At 41.5% G+C, this 17,523-nt stretch overlaps 1 protein-coding gene across 1 annotated transcript in view; it reads left to right on the top strand.

Moving 5' to 3' along the window:
• Window positions 1-17,523, top strand: part of uri (unconventional prefoldin RPB5 interactor) — a 59,169-nt gene that overhangs the window by 34,450 nt on the left and 7,196 nt on the right. The window contains exons 3-4 of the mRNA XM_067776728.1: window positions 10,702-12,154; window positions 12,232-12,402. Of these exons, the coding sequence (XP_067632829.1) occupies window positions 10,702-12,154; window positions 12,232-12,402 (1,624 nt within the window). The remainder of the gene's footprint in view (window positions 1-10,701; window positions 12,155-12,231; window positions 12,403-17,523) is intronic.

Genomic DNA, 17,523 nt, shown 5'->3' on the forward strand with positions numbered 1-17,523 from the left:
CTCTGGTTGACCTTGCGCGTTTATTTTTGTGTGTTTTATGGCTACGTGTTTGTTCCCTGTACCTGTGAATTGGTTTTGCCGTTTGTAGATCAGCTTTAAAGGTTCAAATATCTCGTCGGAGCTCGTACGTACATACATCCTATTTTATATGTGGAGATAACAAAATCTACAAAAACAAAAAAATTAAAAATAGATGTGCTAAGAATTCGCAATGGTTTTTTCTTTCTACTATTAGAGAATACTTCCGACTACAAAATATGTAAAATTTAGCCCGGATGTCCGCGGATGTATGTAACTTTTTTGTCCCTAAAGTTAAAAATATATAGAAAAAAAACCTTTTCTTATTAATAACGGAATGTTAAATATATTGAAAATACTCTAATTGCGAAAGAATTACTATTAAACAATTTTACTTACCTTCGGGCTTAGAATGCATCAAAAAAATTATATAAAAGTGTTCACTTAAAAGAAATATGAAGCTTAATATTCCACAAGAATTTTGCAAATTAATCAATGCATTTTACGGTCACTCCTGCCTTCTTACTTCAATTACTCAATATATATGAGCAAAAATATCAAAAAAAAAAAGCAGAAATCCCGTTATTTTGTTTGTTTTCTTTCATTTCTCATTACACTTTTCTTGGAATAAGAACTTTGTTTTTGTCCTTCAGCTGTAGAACAAGCACACGAAACACTGTGCGATGATTGCATACTTTTGTGAGTATCTCAGATATATGCATGTGTAAGTGGGAGAACTACTTTGTTGGTGGTTGCATGCTTTTGTGAGTATCTCTCCACTGCTGTATGTACATATGTGTAGACATAATGATTGATTTGTTTATGTAGATACAAGTGACTGCTTAGTATCGGCTTAGAGATGATAGTATCCCATAGTGTCACACTACCCTACACCTAAGTCTGATCGTCCGGATCAGACAAGTTTCCTGATCTAAACGCCGCCAGCCTTTCCAGATGAACCACTTTCATTTTGGTTCATGGTTTACCACTGGTTTGTATGCGGTACACTACATCGTTTTATGGGCCTTCCCAGTTACACTGCAATTTCGGGGACAACTCTTTTTTCCGTTGTGGGTTGTATAACAGCACGAAATTTCCTTCCTGAAACCCTTCCGAATTAATGCTTTATCGTATCTGGCTTTTATCTTGTCACTCATAATCTTTGTTCGTTGCCTTATCAGATCGTGTATTTCTCTCAGCTCTTCTTCCAAAACACCAGTGGATTTCTTGACATTTCTCTCCGCATCGGCATCTATCCCAAACTTCAAATCAGCTGACAGTCGAATATCATTGCCAAAAATTACTTTTGCAGAGGTTTGGCCCGATGTCTCATGCACTGCTGATCGGTAAGCCATCAAGAATAATGGTATACGGGTATCCCACTCTTTATGGAACTTGTCCACTACTTTCCTTAAGTGCTCCTCCACTGTTCTATTGAATCGTTCCACCATACCATCGGACTGAGGATGCAATGCAGTTGTCCGTGTTTTTCGAATGCCCAATGATTTACACATTTCCTGGAACATGGCTGATTCGAAATTCCTGCCTCGGTCAGAATGTAGCTCCATTGGTATACTATACCTTGCAACCCAATTGTTTATAAACACTTCTGTTACTGTTTCCGCTTCTTGATTTGGGATTGGGTATACCTCTGGCCATTTGCTGAAATAATCCATAACCACCAGTACATATTTGTTTCCGTAGTTGCTAGTAGGAAATGGACCTGCGAAATCCATAGCGATCCTTTCAAATGCGGCACCTGAGTATATTGCTTCATCTGGCCATGACTTCGGGTTTTCGGCCCTTTCACTCTGCTGAAAACCTCGCAGTTCGCAATCCACTCAGTGACCGACTGACGGCAACCAACCCAATAGAATCTCTGTTTAATCTTCTCGAGCGTCTTCGTGATTCCCAGATGACCTCCGCTTGGACCATTATGCAGCTCGCGGAGCACCTCAGGAATCATTTTCCTGGGAACGACTATCAGTTTCTTCTTCCATTGACCATCCTCACTCTCCCATACTCTATGCAAGCAACCGGTTAGCAATTCTAAACTGTTCCACTGTGCCCAGTATGACTTCGCAATGAATCTCTGCTGACATCTCCTCTCTGTTTGGCCTTTCGTCTCGTTCGAGCCCTTGCATAACATGTGACAGATCTGTATCTTCTAGCTGACACTTCCTTAGTTGTTCCTTGCCCCATTCATCCGTACACGTTATAGTCATTAGCCGGACATCTATAATGTCTTCTTTAGCCTCGGCCTTTGAGCAGTGCTTGCATTCCAAACTACATGGTCTTCGTGACATTGCATCGGCATTCCCATGGCATCGGCATTCAAATCGCCAGTAATATGCACAGCCCAAGGAAACTTCTTAATTCATGCATATTCTTTGGTCTTAGCAATCCTTCACTGCTTCTACCTTTTCATTCGCAGTGCAGATTCCCTCCGTTGTTACTTTATGACCCAAGTAACTAACTTGCTTCTTGAACAGATAACACTCTTTTGAAAACCTCCTCCAAGTTCCTCAGATGATCTTCGAAGTTCTTTCTCAATACGATGATGTCGTCTAGGTACACTAAGCATGTTTTCCAATGTAGTCCTTTCAGTACCTGATCCATAAGTCTTTCAAAAGTAGCTGGTGCATTACATAGTCCAAAAGGCATCACTGTAAATTGCCAAAGACCATCACCGACACTGAAGGCTGTTTTCTCTTTGTCTTCCTCCTTCACTTCCACTTGCCAGTAGCCGCTTTTCAAGTCAAGTGTGGAAAACCATTTCGTACCAGATAGCGAGTCCAGAGTGTCGTCAATTCTTGGCAATGGGTAGCTATCCTTTTTCGTAACGTCATTAAACTTCCGGTAGTCCACACAAAACCTCATTTTTCCATCCTTCTTCTTTACAAGTACTACCGGTGAGCTCCATGGAGTAGCTGATGGTTCGATGACACCGCTGTCGCTCATTTCCTGTATGATTTGATTTACAACTTCCCGCTTCGCCAGTGGAACCCTACGTGGAGCTTGACGGATCGACCTCGCATCTCCAGTGTAAATTTGATGTTTCACAACGTTGGTGCGGCCTGGTTTGGAGCCATCTTGGTCAAATATGTTCGCGTACTTTAGGAGCAGTTGTTTTGCTTTACTCTGATAGTCTTCCTCTAGCCCCTCCGTCCATGCCGTGATGTCATTTGAATACAGAGTTCAGTATTACTAGTTGAAACGTGTTCCTGGAGCTGTTCACAGTTAATAACTACTTCAGCCTCTTGGCATCTTCCCAATATAGCTCCTTTGGTCGTTTGAGTGGTGATTTGAAGTCATTGAGTACTCTTACCGGAATACGTCCATCTTGCTTTGTCATAGCCAGGGTTTTTCCTACAAGTATGTCCGGTGCTGATTTGTTTGCTGCTTCGACAACCCACAATTTGTTTGTCCCACAATCTCCATCAACCTTTGCCCAGATGACTGCTTCTGATTTTGGTGGTATTTGCTGACTCTCTTCCACCAGCACTCGTTTACTGCTGTAGCCTCTCTCGTAGCCGAAATTAAGTGGCACATCCATGTTCTTATATCGCATCGTCTTGCTTTGCATGTCGATCTTGATGCCTGGTCGATTAAGAAATCCACTCCAATTATGCCACTATAAAATTGTGTACTACCGTGATGTTCCCAATTGCGGCTTCACATGCTACTTCTCCTAGAACCATGGTGTCTTCTCTAGTGGCTGTACGCAATCTTGCTCCATACAATGGTCTTATCTTCTTGTTGACTAAATCCGCTCGAATGATGGAATGAGATGCACCCGTATCTACAGCCAGTAAACATTCCTTTCCATCCACATGTCCTCCGACAGTAAGATTGTTTGACCTTCTTCCAATTTGTGAAATAGAGATTATGGGGCATTCAATTGAGGGAGCCAGCTGTCACCCCTTGCGGCTGACTCGCTTTAGTTTAACGATTGATTGATCTTGGATATTATTTGCTCATCTCCTTCAGATCTGCGTTTACGACCACCCACATTGTTGGAACTGTTAGGGTTGGTGTTGCAATAATGCGCAATGTGCCCTGGCTTTCCACACTTAAGGCATTTGACTGCATCATTATTCTTCTGCTGCGTACCCTTCAATGCTTCCAATGCCACTCTGGTCTTTCTACTTCCACACGATGAGCCTTATATGCTGGTTTACTCAATAGGGAGGCAGTTTCCTGAGTCAATGCATGTGATACCGTTTCTGCGAATGTGGGTTTTGGGTTTGCATATGTCGCTCGCTTCGTTTCCACGTCCCGTATGCCATTTATAAAACTCTGGATTTTTACCCTCTCGGTGTATTCCATGGGTGCGTCCGCATTTGCCAAATGAGCCAACCTTTCAACATCCGAAGCAAACTCTTGCAAAGTCTCATTAGCTTTTTCGTAACGGTTTTGCAACTCAATTTGGTATATCTGCTTCCTGTGTTCGCTTCCCTATCGCCTCTCTAGAGCGCTCATCAAAGTTTCGTAGTTGTTCTTCTCAGCAGCAGATCCTTTCAATACCACGAATAGTGCAGCAACTTTATCTTCAGTATTCCGGTTGTTTACTGTTGCGGTCTTATCAAACTGGAGCTTAAATACCTGGAAAGGAACAGAGCCGTCAAAAGATGGAGTTTTTACCTTCGTATTGCTTGCTGAAACAACTGGGCGATTTAGTTGCAGCTCCTGTATACGACCTTTTAAAACATCTACCTCAGCCTCGATTTTGTTCTCAAACTGTATTATTTTTTCGTCCATACGGGCTTCTAGTTGTGCAGAGATGTGCGATGATACCTGTGCTGAAATTTGTCCCGACATTTCGGATATACGTGCCTCCTGTGCTTCAATCCTAGATGCTATTTGTGACGACATTTCAGATATGCGTGCCTCCTGTGTTTCAATCCTGGATGTTATTTGTGACGACATTTCGAATATACGTGTCTCCTGTGATTCCATTTGGGATACCATATATGTCTTCTGTTCTGCCAGTTGAGATTCCATCTTTGTTGTTATACGGTTCTCCTGGGATTCCAGTTGAGATGCCATTGTCGATGTTTATGCAGATATTACAGCCAAAATCATGCTCAAGTCTGCGTTCGCCATAGTCTGCGGTGTTTCATTTTTCTCCTCCAATTTTGTTGTCTCATCGCCATCAAGACATACTCTTCTGCGTTAGTTCCTTCTCACTCCGTAGCGTCTCGTAGCCGTTCTTGAAGTTCGATCTTATTGCCGGTTGTATTCAATCTACGGGCTTCCAACTCCTTTTTCAGTTGCTGGATCCTTAATTCACTTAACTTCGCCATGTCCTTGTTGTGCGTGCTTAACCGTCCTCTTCATGAATAATTTTTCTTCTTAGTTGCATGGCTGGGTACACGGGTACCACAAGGCAGTTCATACGTGAGAACTATTGCAACGGCATGCATTATTGGCTAAATATTTTTGAAAATCGCTGGATTACAGATAAAACTAATTCAACCAATAGCGTAATGGATAACTACCCACCAATATAGGACAAATTGAGTACATTTTGGATTGAATTTGTGTGTTTGTTTTCCATATTTTCCGAAAGATTATTTTTACTTCTTTTGGGTAAATATTTGGGTATTTACCCATTTTTACCATATATAACCAATTTACCATTTGTATTTACCCCTTTCCCATCTCTAGCCATTTGTTACAATGACAATAGAATCCAAACACCTAGCAAAACCGTCTAGATTTTTCACTCACTGGCCATTCAATAAAGTAATATGAGATAATTAAGAATTAGATTATTGTTTGGAATATTGAGTTCAATAAGGGCTGTAGAAAACCTGACTAATTATTTCATTAAGTCTCTGTCTGAAATAGGCATACAAGTTTCAAACCGTTTGACAAAGCAGCTATAATACTCAAAATCAAATATTTGGCGCGATTTACCTCCGTGGAGATCTAGGCGGAGCTTCTCTTCAAATTTTCCTCGTGTTCCTTTTAATTCTCTCTACAAATTTTCGGGACGTGACCTACATGTTTTAAGCCGACTCCGAACGGCATCTGCAGATGAGGTTTCGCTGAGAAGTTATTCACGGTAGAAATACACTCGGAGTGTTTGCCCAATCACTGCCGAGGGGAGGTTAGTCAATTTTAATTCTGACTTTATTCTAAATTTTGATGTTACTTTAGGAGTCGAACCCAGGACCCTCGGTGTGGTAAGCGGAGCACACTACTACGGCGGCTGCAATACTATGTGGGGATAAAAATGTGGCACTGTCGCTAGTCCCTCCTGCGGTTCATTGTATTATTAATACTCCTGGTACCACTTTCACATTACTTCAGGGTGGCGTTCCACATTTCTCACTTTAAAGCCTACTGCTGCCCCTGCGTCCCGGTTCCCGCTATTTGCTCTGAGTGTCGATTTAAGCGCCACTTCTTCGCCTGCGTATTTCTCTGAGCTTCCTCTCAGCATGCATCCAGCGTGTCATGACTATAAATGTCATTGTGCTCACTGCAGTCCAACATTCCTTTCTGTTGCACATTTGTGATACTAAATTTCTCGTGGTAGGTTCCTCCCAAAAAACTCTATGCAAGGCGAGTCTTTCCTCGTGAAAAGGGGGCAGTGGAACATGACGTGTTCTGCGTTTTCTAACTACGTGGTACACCTTGGACAAAGAGGATCTTCCTCTACCCTACGCTTCCATAAATACTCTTTGAAATCACCATGTCCACTCAGTATCTGCGTGAGATAGTAGTTCAGTTCGCCGTGCTTCGGCTCATTCCATTGAGCTACGTCCCAAACTAACGTAAAGATCCAACGCCCTTTACTCGAGGCCTCACACCGTTCTTGCCACTTAGCTATTGTTTGTATACTTGCGCCTGCTTCGCGGCTTCAGATGGCCGTTCGATATTAGTGTTATAGATCGGCCATTTCGCTTGCCAGTAAGTACACTGGGATTTTCCGGGTTAGGACCAGGATAGCCGTCCGACAAGAACTTGCTATTCTTATAGCTGCAAGTCGGTATGCTGCTAATATATCTTTTTGATTGATCCTTTTGGATCCGTACCACACTGGTGCTGCGTACAGTATTATCGAGCTAGTTACTAGTTACAATAGCTGACGGGTAGCAACGCTCGGGACACCAATGTTAGGCATTACTCGCATAAGTGCTCCATTAACTTTGGTAATTTTCTCTCCCACCGCTCTGAAGTGCTCTTTGAAAGTTAAATTAGAGTCAACGTGCACTCCTAAGTATTTTAGAGAATCCTTTGAGGTGATTTGATGATCCCCAACAGTTAAGACTAACTCGTTCGCCGACCGTTTGAAGCTTACTAATACCACTTCTGTCTTTTGGCTAGCCAGATGCAGTCCAGTATTGGTCAGCCATTCGTTTATTTTTCCTACGGGTCGTTACATAATGCTTGAAGCAGGTCCATTTTCTTGGCCACTACTACCACTGCAATATGATCAGCATATCCCACAATTTGCGTGTTTTCTGGTAGATCAATCTGTAGCACCCCGTCATACATTGCATTCCAAAGTTTTGGACCGAGAACAGATCCCTGTGGGACGCCTCCAGTGATGTTGTACTCTTTTGCTTTTTGATCCGCGTCAAAAAGAAGTACTCTGTCTTTAAAATAGCTACATAATCTTCTGAGTAAGTAAGCTGGTGTGCCAAAGCTTCGCAGCGCTGCCATTATCTGCATCCAGTTTGCAGTGTTAAAAGCATTCTTGATATCCAGCGTAATCAGTGTACAAAACTTCCTTTTATTTTGGCCTCCAGAGATAGCTTCTCTACATACATTGACGACTGTTTGTATTGCATCTACGGTGGATATTGTTTTGCGAAATCCATCTTGATTATTAGACAAGCCACCTGCACTTTCTAGAGTCAGCTGTAGGCGCTCACTAATTATAAGCTCGAAAATCTTTCCCAGGGAATCCAGCATACAAAGTGTCCTGTATGAGGATGGTTGCTCCGGCTGTTTACCAGGTTTCAGCAAGAGCACAAGTCTTAATCGTTTCCACGGGCGAGGGAACACGCCTTCTTGCATGCAGGCATTAAAAAGATCAGTAAATAATGTGGTCCTAGTTCTTATCGCGGCTTTAAGGACTATGTTTGGTACTCCATTGGGTCCTGGGGTTTTGCTATCAGCACCTCTATTTGCAGCATCCAGCACCACTTGCTCTGTAATTTGCGAAATTTTCGTACTTTCGAGATCCTCGCTTTGATAAGTCCAGCAATCTTGCGCCGGGAAAAGTGTTTCAACAGTATTATTCAATGATTGGTGATGAGCGTGCCCTCTGCGCTAATCTTCGTGCTTTATGACATTTTCTACGCTCTTTCGAAATGTCGTCGTTCCACCAATATACCGGAGTTCCCTGGGCTTTTTCGCGACTTCTCGGCATGGCAGCATCCCATGCCAAACATATCGACTTAGTTAATTGAATCGACTGGTCTTCCGCATGCGATCCTCGTATTATGGCATCCTTCCAGATAATATCAAATATTTATGGATCGAAAAGGTTCTGTTTCCATTTCCTACTTTATAGGTGTATTGCTGCTACCGTTCGTGGAGTTTCGAGCAGCTCTAGGCTAATAGCTTTATAGTCGCTGTGAGCGTAGACGTTCTTTATGGACCATTTTGCTCGTCTTGCTATTCCACTGCTAGCGAAGGTGAGATCTATAATGGATCATCTGGTACCTGTATCGAAGGTATATATCCCTGATTCATTTAGGATTTCTAGCCTGAAAAAAGTAAGGACTCTCCCCCTTTCGTTGGCTCGTCTACTTCCCCACACAGATGACCACGCATTGAAGTCTCCACACACTAAAAGCGGGAGTTTACCTGGTGCTCCCATGGGGATCCCGTACATTATGTCTTCAAACTCGGCGGTGGTCATGCTCGGAGGGGCATAGCAACTTAAGACGTGTATACCGTTGATTTTTGCCCACGTAAATCCTGCTACCGTTGGCGTCATATTTTCCTGTGGAAGAAATTTCCCTGGTGCCCTAATTGAGGCTTTCCCTGCCGAGTCTGAGTTGCTTAATGTTGGTGCCTTGTATGCATATGTGCCGGGGTGTCCCAATTCGTTTGGGAGAAATTAAAAGAAGACAAAAGTTGCGTATGATCCATCAAGCAGAAGAAAGCGCAAGGCTGTTAGATTTCTAAGATCATGTACAAGTCCTATGACGTTAGACTCACAAAGTTGTTCATATCTCGAAAAAAATAACAAGACTTAAGGCTTACGATGGGCATACTTACTGGATACTGTGCCTTGTGGCGTCACATGCTCATAAGCTAAGCCTCGTCAGTAATAGCAGATGTAGGAAGTGCGAGCTACCGGAAGAAACGGTTGAGCACGTTCTGTGTTCGCGGGATCAAGGCTCCAGCTATTAGGTGTGGCAGAGTTGCCATATCTCGAGGTAGCAATTAAGCTGGGACCCATAAAACTTCTAGTATTTGCCAAGAGGACGGAATTATTTATTCTACAGCATACGCTCTGGTTCCTAATTGGCATTTTTCCGTTTGGTCGTCAAGCAAATTCTGGTAAAACTATAGACTAAGGCATCCTGAGATTTTCGGAACATCCAGAGACAGTTATCTTTGAATTTTGGTTAAAAAATATTTATGTAAAGTATACAAATATGAATAGTTTGACAAAAAACGTTTATTAGAAATACATATTGTATCGAATTTTGGGAAAATTCCGCTTAGTTGAAATCTTCTGGTAACGTTCGAATCGCTAAACTGTTGAATAAATTACTCCAATATTCTGTATTGCAAAATGGTCTTTATTAGACGACTTTGGAAGTAGTACAATTAGACTTCACAATTATACTTCACTTCGCAACTGATAGCGTGTTTAAATCAAACTGACTACTCAGCCTGCGCTGCTTTTATATTCTCCGTTGCTTCATTCGCATATTTCTACTAAAGTCTAGACATTTCGCCTTCTAGAATCTCTTGCTTGGTTACCAGCGATATACATGTAAACTTGTAGTTTATGCGTTTCTCATAGTCATATGCGTCTGTATGTGTGAGCACTATTTCGGCTGATGACCACAAGTGTGTGCGCGTAATATCTCTTCGTTGCCTTGTATGTACGTGTGTAAATGGATTATATTCATGTGTCCATGTACGAGTGTAATAGTGGCAGCTTGCTTTATTGTTGTTGTACCTTTATTCACTAACATATTAGTGATGCTAAAATTCGCCACAATATGTCTGTTTCCTTTGAAAACGGGCATTGAAATTTGTAAAGTCTAAAGAAGGCTGTACTTTAAATGGAAAAGAAGGTTTCTTGTCGTTTGAAATTGCAGCTTAAAAACCAATTAAAGACAAACCAATTAATGATATTAAAATTTGCAAATTCCTAATGAAATCCCGAAAATCCAGGATCTTTTTTAGATGTAATCCCGTGATGTCGAAATGGCTCCGGACTCCCGGGACTCGAAGCCCATTCGGTCTATGTGAGGTCTTTATTGACCGGTCAGTTCAACCTAACCTAATTTATTGCGTTCTTGTATGGAACTCCTCATTTCAGAAACGGGTTAATGTATTTAAAGCTTCTTGCATTTGCCTTTTTCTAAAATGCAGTTGGAAAAGGTGTAGTCTGTAATAATATATTTTTAAACTAAGAAACTATACCAAACTATAATTTAATAAATTCAATGGAATATGTATGTACATATTTATTTAAAGAAATAAATTGGAGAAACCATACACAGAAGGTGTTTTTCCAAGCATGCAAAATCATGAAATAATTGAAGATTATGACGAAGCCAAAGAAAGGATATGGAGGGAAAAACATAAACTTCTTGTTAAAAAAGCAAAATTGCGTGAAAAATCTGAAAGAGAACAAGATTTGAAATATGCAGATAGAACTAAACTTGAAACAAAAAATGAGTTTGAAATATTTCAGATGTTAGAAGAAGCGGAGCTAATGGAAGAATTAGAGAATGAATTGGAGAACTTACAGATTGATGAAGTTAGTAATGAAATGATTAGAAAATTAATGGGTGGTGAAATGAAATTACCGCCAAGTAAACCACGTGAAGCGGCCACTAAAATAAATTTTGATGGACCCCACAAATGGTATATTGAACAAAATGCTGACAAAGTATCAAATACGGATGGTTTGGGCATACAGGGTATTGTTAAAAAGTCTGATTTAGCTGTGAACGCTTTGAGAACGAATAACAATAACTTTCTGAATCCTGAGTTTCTACTAGCGAATAATAATATTGATGAAAGAAACGATTTTATTGAAGAATTACCTCAAGAAATAGAAATAATTAAGGAACAAGCTAAATATTTATCCGCATTGGATCAGATGGATTTTTACGAATTTCAAATAAAAATTATGCGCCAAAAACTGCTCACATTGCCTCTTAAGACGCAAGAGGACCTAAACCAAAAAGTGCATATCTTAAAAATATTAGAAACTTTGGAAGAGTTGTTAGAAATGGCTGAAGATTCTGCTGAAGCGCAGGAAGAAGAAGATAACATAAAAGAACATGAAATAATGCCGGCTGACGTAGAGAAGAATGAAATTAGCGTAAACCAGGGCCCCAAAAAAGAAAAACAACAGAAACGTCGTATCTCTTTTGCTTTGCAGGATGAAGCAATAGAGTTTCGCAGAAATGAGACTGTCTCGGAAATGTTACCAAAACCACAGCCACAAAAACTTGAAAAAGATATTATTAAGCTCGACGAAGAAGCGATAAGCCCACATCGAAACAAAACTCCTATCAAAGCCGTAGATCGAAAACAAAATATACTGAATAAAGTAGAGCAGAACTTGAAGTTCATTGAAGAAACTCAAAGCACTAGAGATTTCAAACTAGTAGATACAATTTTAGAACCGAATGTGGGTATATGTCATACGCTACATATACATTTCCAACATTCTGATGCGCCCGGAATGGAAGAGTCAAGAATGAATGAAAACTTTAAAAGTGACCATGTTCCTGGTTCACCAGCTGATTTCAATCAGTTGTATTTGAAAAGCATTAATAATCAAGCGGCCAAAAAGTACAATTCTATTGCAGACCAAGTAATTTATACAAATTCCTATGTTGGAGAGGATAAGGTTAAAGTACCGCTACTAAAGGAAACTGATCGATTAAAAGCGTATGAGGATAGACGCTTGGAGGTAATTGTTGACGGTTTCTTCTTTAGCACTCACTGTTATGATTTTCATAGTATTAAATATTAAATCACTTCTTTCAGTTTTGTAAGTCTCTTACAGAAACCAAATCTATTCTACGAAATAAGTCTTCACTCGAACGTGAGCAACATAATTTGGAACGGAAAAACATACCGGCAAGTGAGAAGAAATCAACGAAAAAGAATAATACGGTACAATTCAAAGAGGAGGATTACATGAGCGCTTATTACAAGGTAATTATTTATTCGTATCGCAAATCGGTATATTAATTTCCATATTTTGTTAATTTTTTTAATATTTATTTTTTTAACTGTTATTCTCCGTATGAAATTTTTTCTATCCTTCGTTCAATAGGCCTCGGAAACTTTGCCGATGGGTGTGCATGTGAGCATATTTACAGCACTCTACCAATGTCAATAGCTCTCTCTGGGTTATTATTATTAATAGGCCTGGAAGCACTGCGACCTTTGTGTAGATCTATTGTGCATGACCTGTCAGCATAATTTTGTATGTGAAGGCTTTTAATGTATCTAAGTACCTCTTCAGGCTTTTTAAGCCATATCACATGGGGATTAAGAGTCACACCACCTAGATGGGAGAGTATCTGCCTTGCCAGAGCGGCGCATTCGCAGAGAATGTGAACCGGCGTTTCATCCTCCAGCTCACAGAAACGACAAATTTGAGTATCGGAGAGATTTAACTTAACTAGGTGATATCGTTGACCACAGTGTCCCTGTTGTCGTTGTTGAGGCAGTGCTTCGCCCCATCCAATAGGTGCGACCGATCACAAATTGTCATCAATGTCCTCTAACAGGAGTACAAGGAAACTCGCTGTTTCAACAGGGGGAACCATAGAAGAGAGGGGTGTTAGACATTACAATTGAAGAGATGCTTGGTGTCATGTCATGTAAGGACAAATTGCAAGCATGACATACATTTTGTATGTCGGGGTTGATTCTGGATAGGTAAGAGTTTAACCTGTTACAGTACCCAGATCGAAGTTAAGCTAGAGTGACGCGCATTTCCTTTTCCGCTAGTTCTGGGTATTTTTCTTTAAGTACTGGATTCGCCGGACAATTCCTTGCATTCCTGTTTGTGGATATCACTGAGGACCTGCTTGTGATTTTTTCTTCATACGGCTGTGTTTTCAGGTGCCGTATTTCCTCATAGTGCTTACGGAGATGACCCCTTAAGCCCCTGGGAGGTGTAGCATCATCAATCAGTTGTCTGTTGGGATGCCCAGGTTTCTAGGTATTCAACAGAAACTGTTTGTTCAGCATTTCTTTTCTCTCCCTAATGGGAGAGTGACCCATATGTTACCCAGTGGGAGTTCGTAGGTCCTCCCTGCTTAGATTAATGAGTTTGTCTGATACTTTCGTTGCCGGAAGTATAAACAGTTTGGCATGACTTTGCCCTGGGCAGTCAAACCAGTGACGCCTGAATTGTTTTGTATCCCAGTTACTTATGGTTTTCCTAGTGTGTGCTTTTGTGAGTCCACAGAAGGGCTCTGGACCCTGCTTGGCTGGGTAATCTGCATGTTCATTACCTTCATGTCCCTAATGTCCAGGGACCCAGCCCATTTACATATGTCATAGAAGGTAGATGTACGAAAAGCAGCAGAACCTATGTAAATAGCGGAGCGTGTAACAACAGCGAAGACACTGAAATAGTATTTTTTTTTGCGAACTAAGACGGAAGCGATGGGAAAAAGCTATGGGGTTTTATTAAGAAATTCATCTCGCCTTTCAGAAAATAATTTTAAGAAAATTGATTTTATCAGCTGTCCGTCAGATCTGAGTATTAACAAACGTGCTCGGTTGTATCCAAGAGCTGTTTCCATTCTAATTGCACCGAGTCCTTCAAGTTGGGCAAAATTAAACAAAATACCATATATGCTTCCGATTTGGAAACTCAAACAGAAAGCCCTCTCGAAACCAGTTTTTGAAAGGAGAAAATATATAATATGGAGGTAAGGCTCGATAAGGGAAGCTCACTTGGACAACATGAAGGTCCGTTGTGATACCACATACAATAAAATAACGGTGACGTAGATATAACTACTTAGAGAATCGTTGGGTAGCAACACTAAAGTTCCGAATGATACCGATCTCAACATTGGATAAATCCTCGGGAGATCCAAGTGAGTCGCGACCGAAGTACTTTCGCATAGTTCTGGAAAAAGCTGGGCAATCAAGCATAAAGTGATTTGGTGATTCCACCTCATTATCCTCCATACAGCTGCAGAAGGATGGAGTTTGCAGTATATTGAGACATACCGCATGGATACCCATGGGACAGTGCCCTGCCAAAGCCCCAATGACCATTGATAGGTGAGCCTTAATGAACCCAATTAGTTCGGCAGACCTTCTGCCATCAACTTTCGGCCAGAAAGATCTTGCTACCCTGCAAGAGGTGGTGACCACCCAACGTTTTCTGAGCTGACTCGAGGCCCAGCTATGGAGTATGCCGGCTAAGAGATCCGCTTGACAGTTACCCGGGATATCACCATGGCCCTGAACCCAGATAATCTTAATTGTAAAGTAGTTAAATGCAATCGCAAGCGAGGTCAGGCACTCCCAGACCACCCTCGATCGCACTGTAGTTGAACTCAAGGCCTTGATAGCCGCTTGGCTATCAGAGTAGATGTTAAATTCCCTAACCGTAGTAGCACTGGATAGCATTTCATCCACCGCATCCTTAATCGCAGCAACTTCCGCTTGTGCAGTGATCAGCCAACCAGCTGGTTAGGGGGTTAGAATATACCTGCGGTAGGTATACCTGTCGTAAGAGGCGACTAAAATACCAGATTCAAAGGGTTTGTGTACCGCAACCTTTTCAGGTTGCCAGCGCAATATATAGCTTCTCAAAACCCAATTGTCAACCTCACCTTCGAGCGGCGAATGCCGTTTCACTAACAGACGAGGCTCTGGCGATCCCAAGCTCTTCATGGAACTTGGGAGTGGGGAGGGAGGGATGGCCTGAAGGTTTAATGTGGCCATATAAATCGCTCCCGAGATGGTCGGGCTAGCACCTTAATGGAGCTGTTACCGGCGTACCGGATCTGTATCCGGCAAAGGACCATCTCATCGATAACACTCCCCAAAGCCTTCGGGGAGCAACCTTATCGCTACAACAACAACAACATCAGCCAACTTAAACTTGCGGCTTACATTTAGCTCTTGACCGAAAGCCCCCCCCCCCCCCCCCCCCCCTCCAACCTTTTTGTCCAACGTCGACCCATCCGAGAACAAGTTAACCGGTCCCCTGCCCAAGGTTATTCCTTTTCCCCACTCCTCTCTCGGGGGAATGACTAGAGTGAAAGTTGTATAGGGAGCAGTTATCGGCATACAATAATACGTCCTGTTCGGGATAAAGTCGAAATTGGTAAGAAGGCTACAGTGTCCTATGTCGGAAAGCCCATAGCCCATATCACGAAGCCTGACTAACGACCGGGCCGGGATCATCTTTCCCGCAATATCTACTGGATGTATTTTCAGCATGACATTCATATAGATAATTATATTCAACTCACAATCATACTTTGTTAAATCCACTCTGGGCATGACCATGACGCAATAAAAACCCCACTAATTTCTCTCAAACCATCACCCATCAACATCCCTTTTACTCTCACTATCCCTCTTCCTCTTGGTCTCTTTACTCTTCCAACTTCCCCTATTTTTTCTTCCTATTGTCTCTGTTTTCTCATCACTTTTCTTTCATGCTCCCGTCTCCAATGTGTGAGATGTATCGAGTTTGACTCTTTTCCCCACATTACATTGCTAAAGTACTAAAAAAATACCAAAAGAGTACCAAAAGTTTTCCCTTCCTACTGTTTTAGAATTCATGACCGACGCATGTGTTTGGCGTAGTGTAAACCCGTGTGCTTAAAATCTAGCTAAGCGGCGAAATAATTAGAAATTTTATGCGAGATTTGAAATTTCGGGATTGTTTTTTTAAAGAAGCTTCCCGACGAGCTAGAGCACTTGCAATTCAACATGTGTGACAAAAAGTTGCAATTCTTTACTTTAGCTCACAACTGCTAAAACTCGTCTAAAAATATTGGGAGAGTTGTCAAAAGACGCGTTTTGGACCCAGGACGACGAATTCGAACGCGGAAATTAAAAATTTTTTTTCTGTCAAAGATATTTCCAAAAAACTGAGAAATGGCCCCGGAGCGCTCCGAAACCGTGGGTGGAATCCATAGTATTTTTGCGCAGAACACCTTTCTTCATTGGCGGCCTTCGTCCGCGATTATAAAAAATTACCCTGGGTGAGTCAAATACCGGTTTGGAGATCAAAACTAAACCTGCGTAAAACACTTTTACCCACAGTTTTTTTTTTATGGGTACAACAAAATAATCAAAACTACAACCACATGAATATTTTAAATTTTTGCAAATATCTTTGGAGGGAAATAAAATTTTCAATTTCCGCTTTCGGATTCGTGATCCTGCGTCCAAAGCGCGTCGCTGGACACCTACCTCGATAGTCTTAGTAGTTGTGAGTTAAAGTAGGGAAATACCGCAGAAAAATTCCGATAAGAGGCACTCTGTGCGAAATATTGGTACCTAACTTGGAATTTAGTGATCAAGTTTTAAGTAACTTCTCATTGAGCTACAAAATTGCAACCTCACACATATATAGTTCTAGGACCAAGACAATGCAACAAGAGGAGAAACTAAAGAGAAGATAAACAAATTTCAAGTACTTCAACAACCTGTTTGTTGAAGCTTTTTTTTAATAAAGATATGCTATTAAAAGCCGTCGCGGTATAAATATAGTGTGAGACCAAAGGTCTCAGTTTAAAGTCCCAAGACAAGTAACATCATAAATACTTTATTTTTGATAACCCGGACCTGTCCCTCTCCAACGGCTGGCAAGCCCTTTAGTGTTTCTCTCTGCCAACTGGCGCCAATTGGTCACACCAAGGCAGTTTCAATCGTTTTCCACCTGGTCCTTCCAGCGGAGTGGGGGCCGCCCTCTTCCTCTGCTTCCATAGGCGCGTTCCGATAGAAACACTTTCTTAGCCGAAGCGTCATCTTTCATTCGCATAACATGCCATAGCCAGTGCAGTCGTTGCGTTTTAATTCGCTGGGCTATGTTGATGTCTGCGTAAAGCTCGTAGAGCTCACAGTTAAATCTTCAGTACTCGCCATCGCCCACGCGTAGAGGTGCATAAATCTTCCGAAGAACTTTTCTCTCGAACACTGCCAGAGCGGCTTCGTCTGACGGTCATGGTCCGGCCTTATTCTGCTCACAGGTAATCGCGCCAAATTATAATATATTATTATATTATATATAATAGAGTTTAAACTGCAAATGTTAAGAACGCTTTATCTTGTGTGTAGGCT

The sequence above is a fragment of the Eurosta solidaginis genome, chromosome 3 (assembly GCF_040869045.1).
Source record: "Eurosta solidaginis isolate ZX-2024a chromosome 3, ASM4086904v1, whole genome shotgun sequence".
NCBI classification, from domain to species: Eukaryota; Metazoa; Arthropoda; class Insecta; order Diptera; family Tephritidae; genus Eurosta; species Eurosta solidaginis.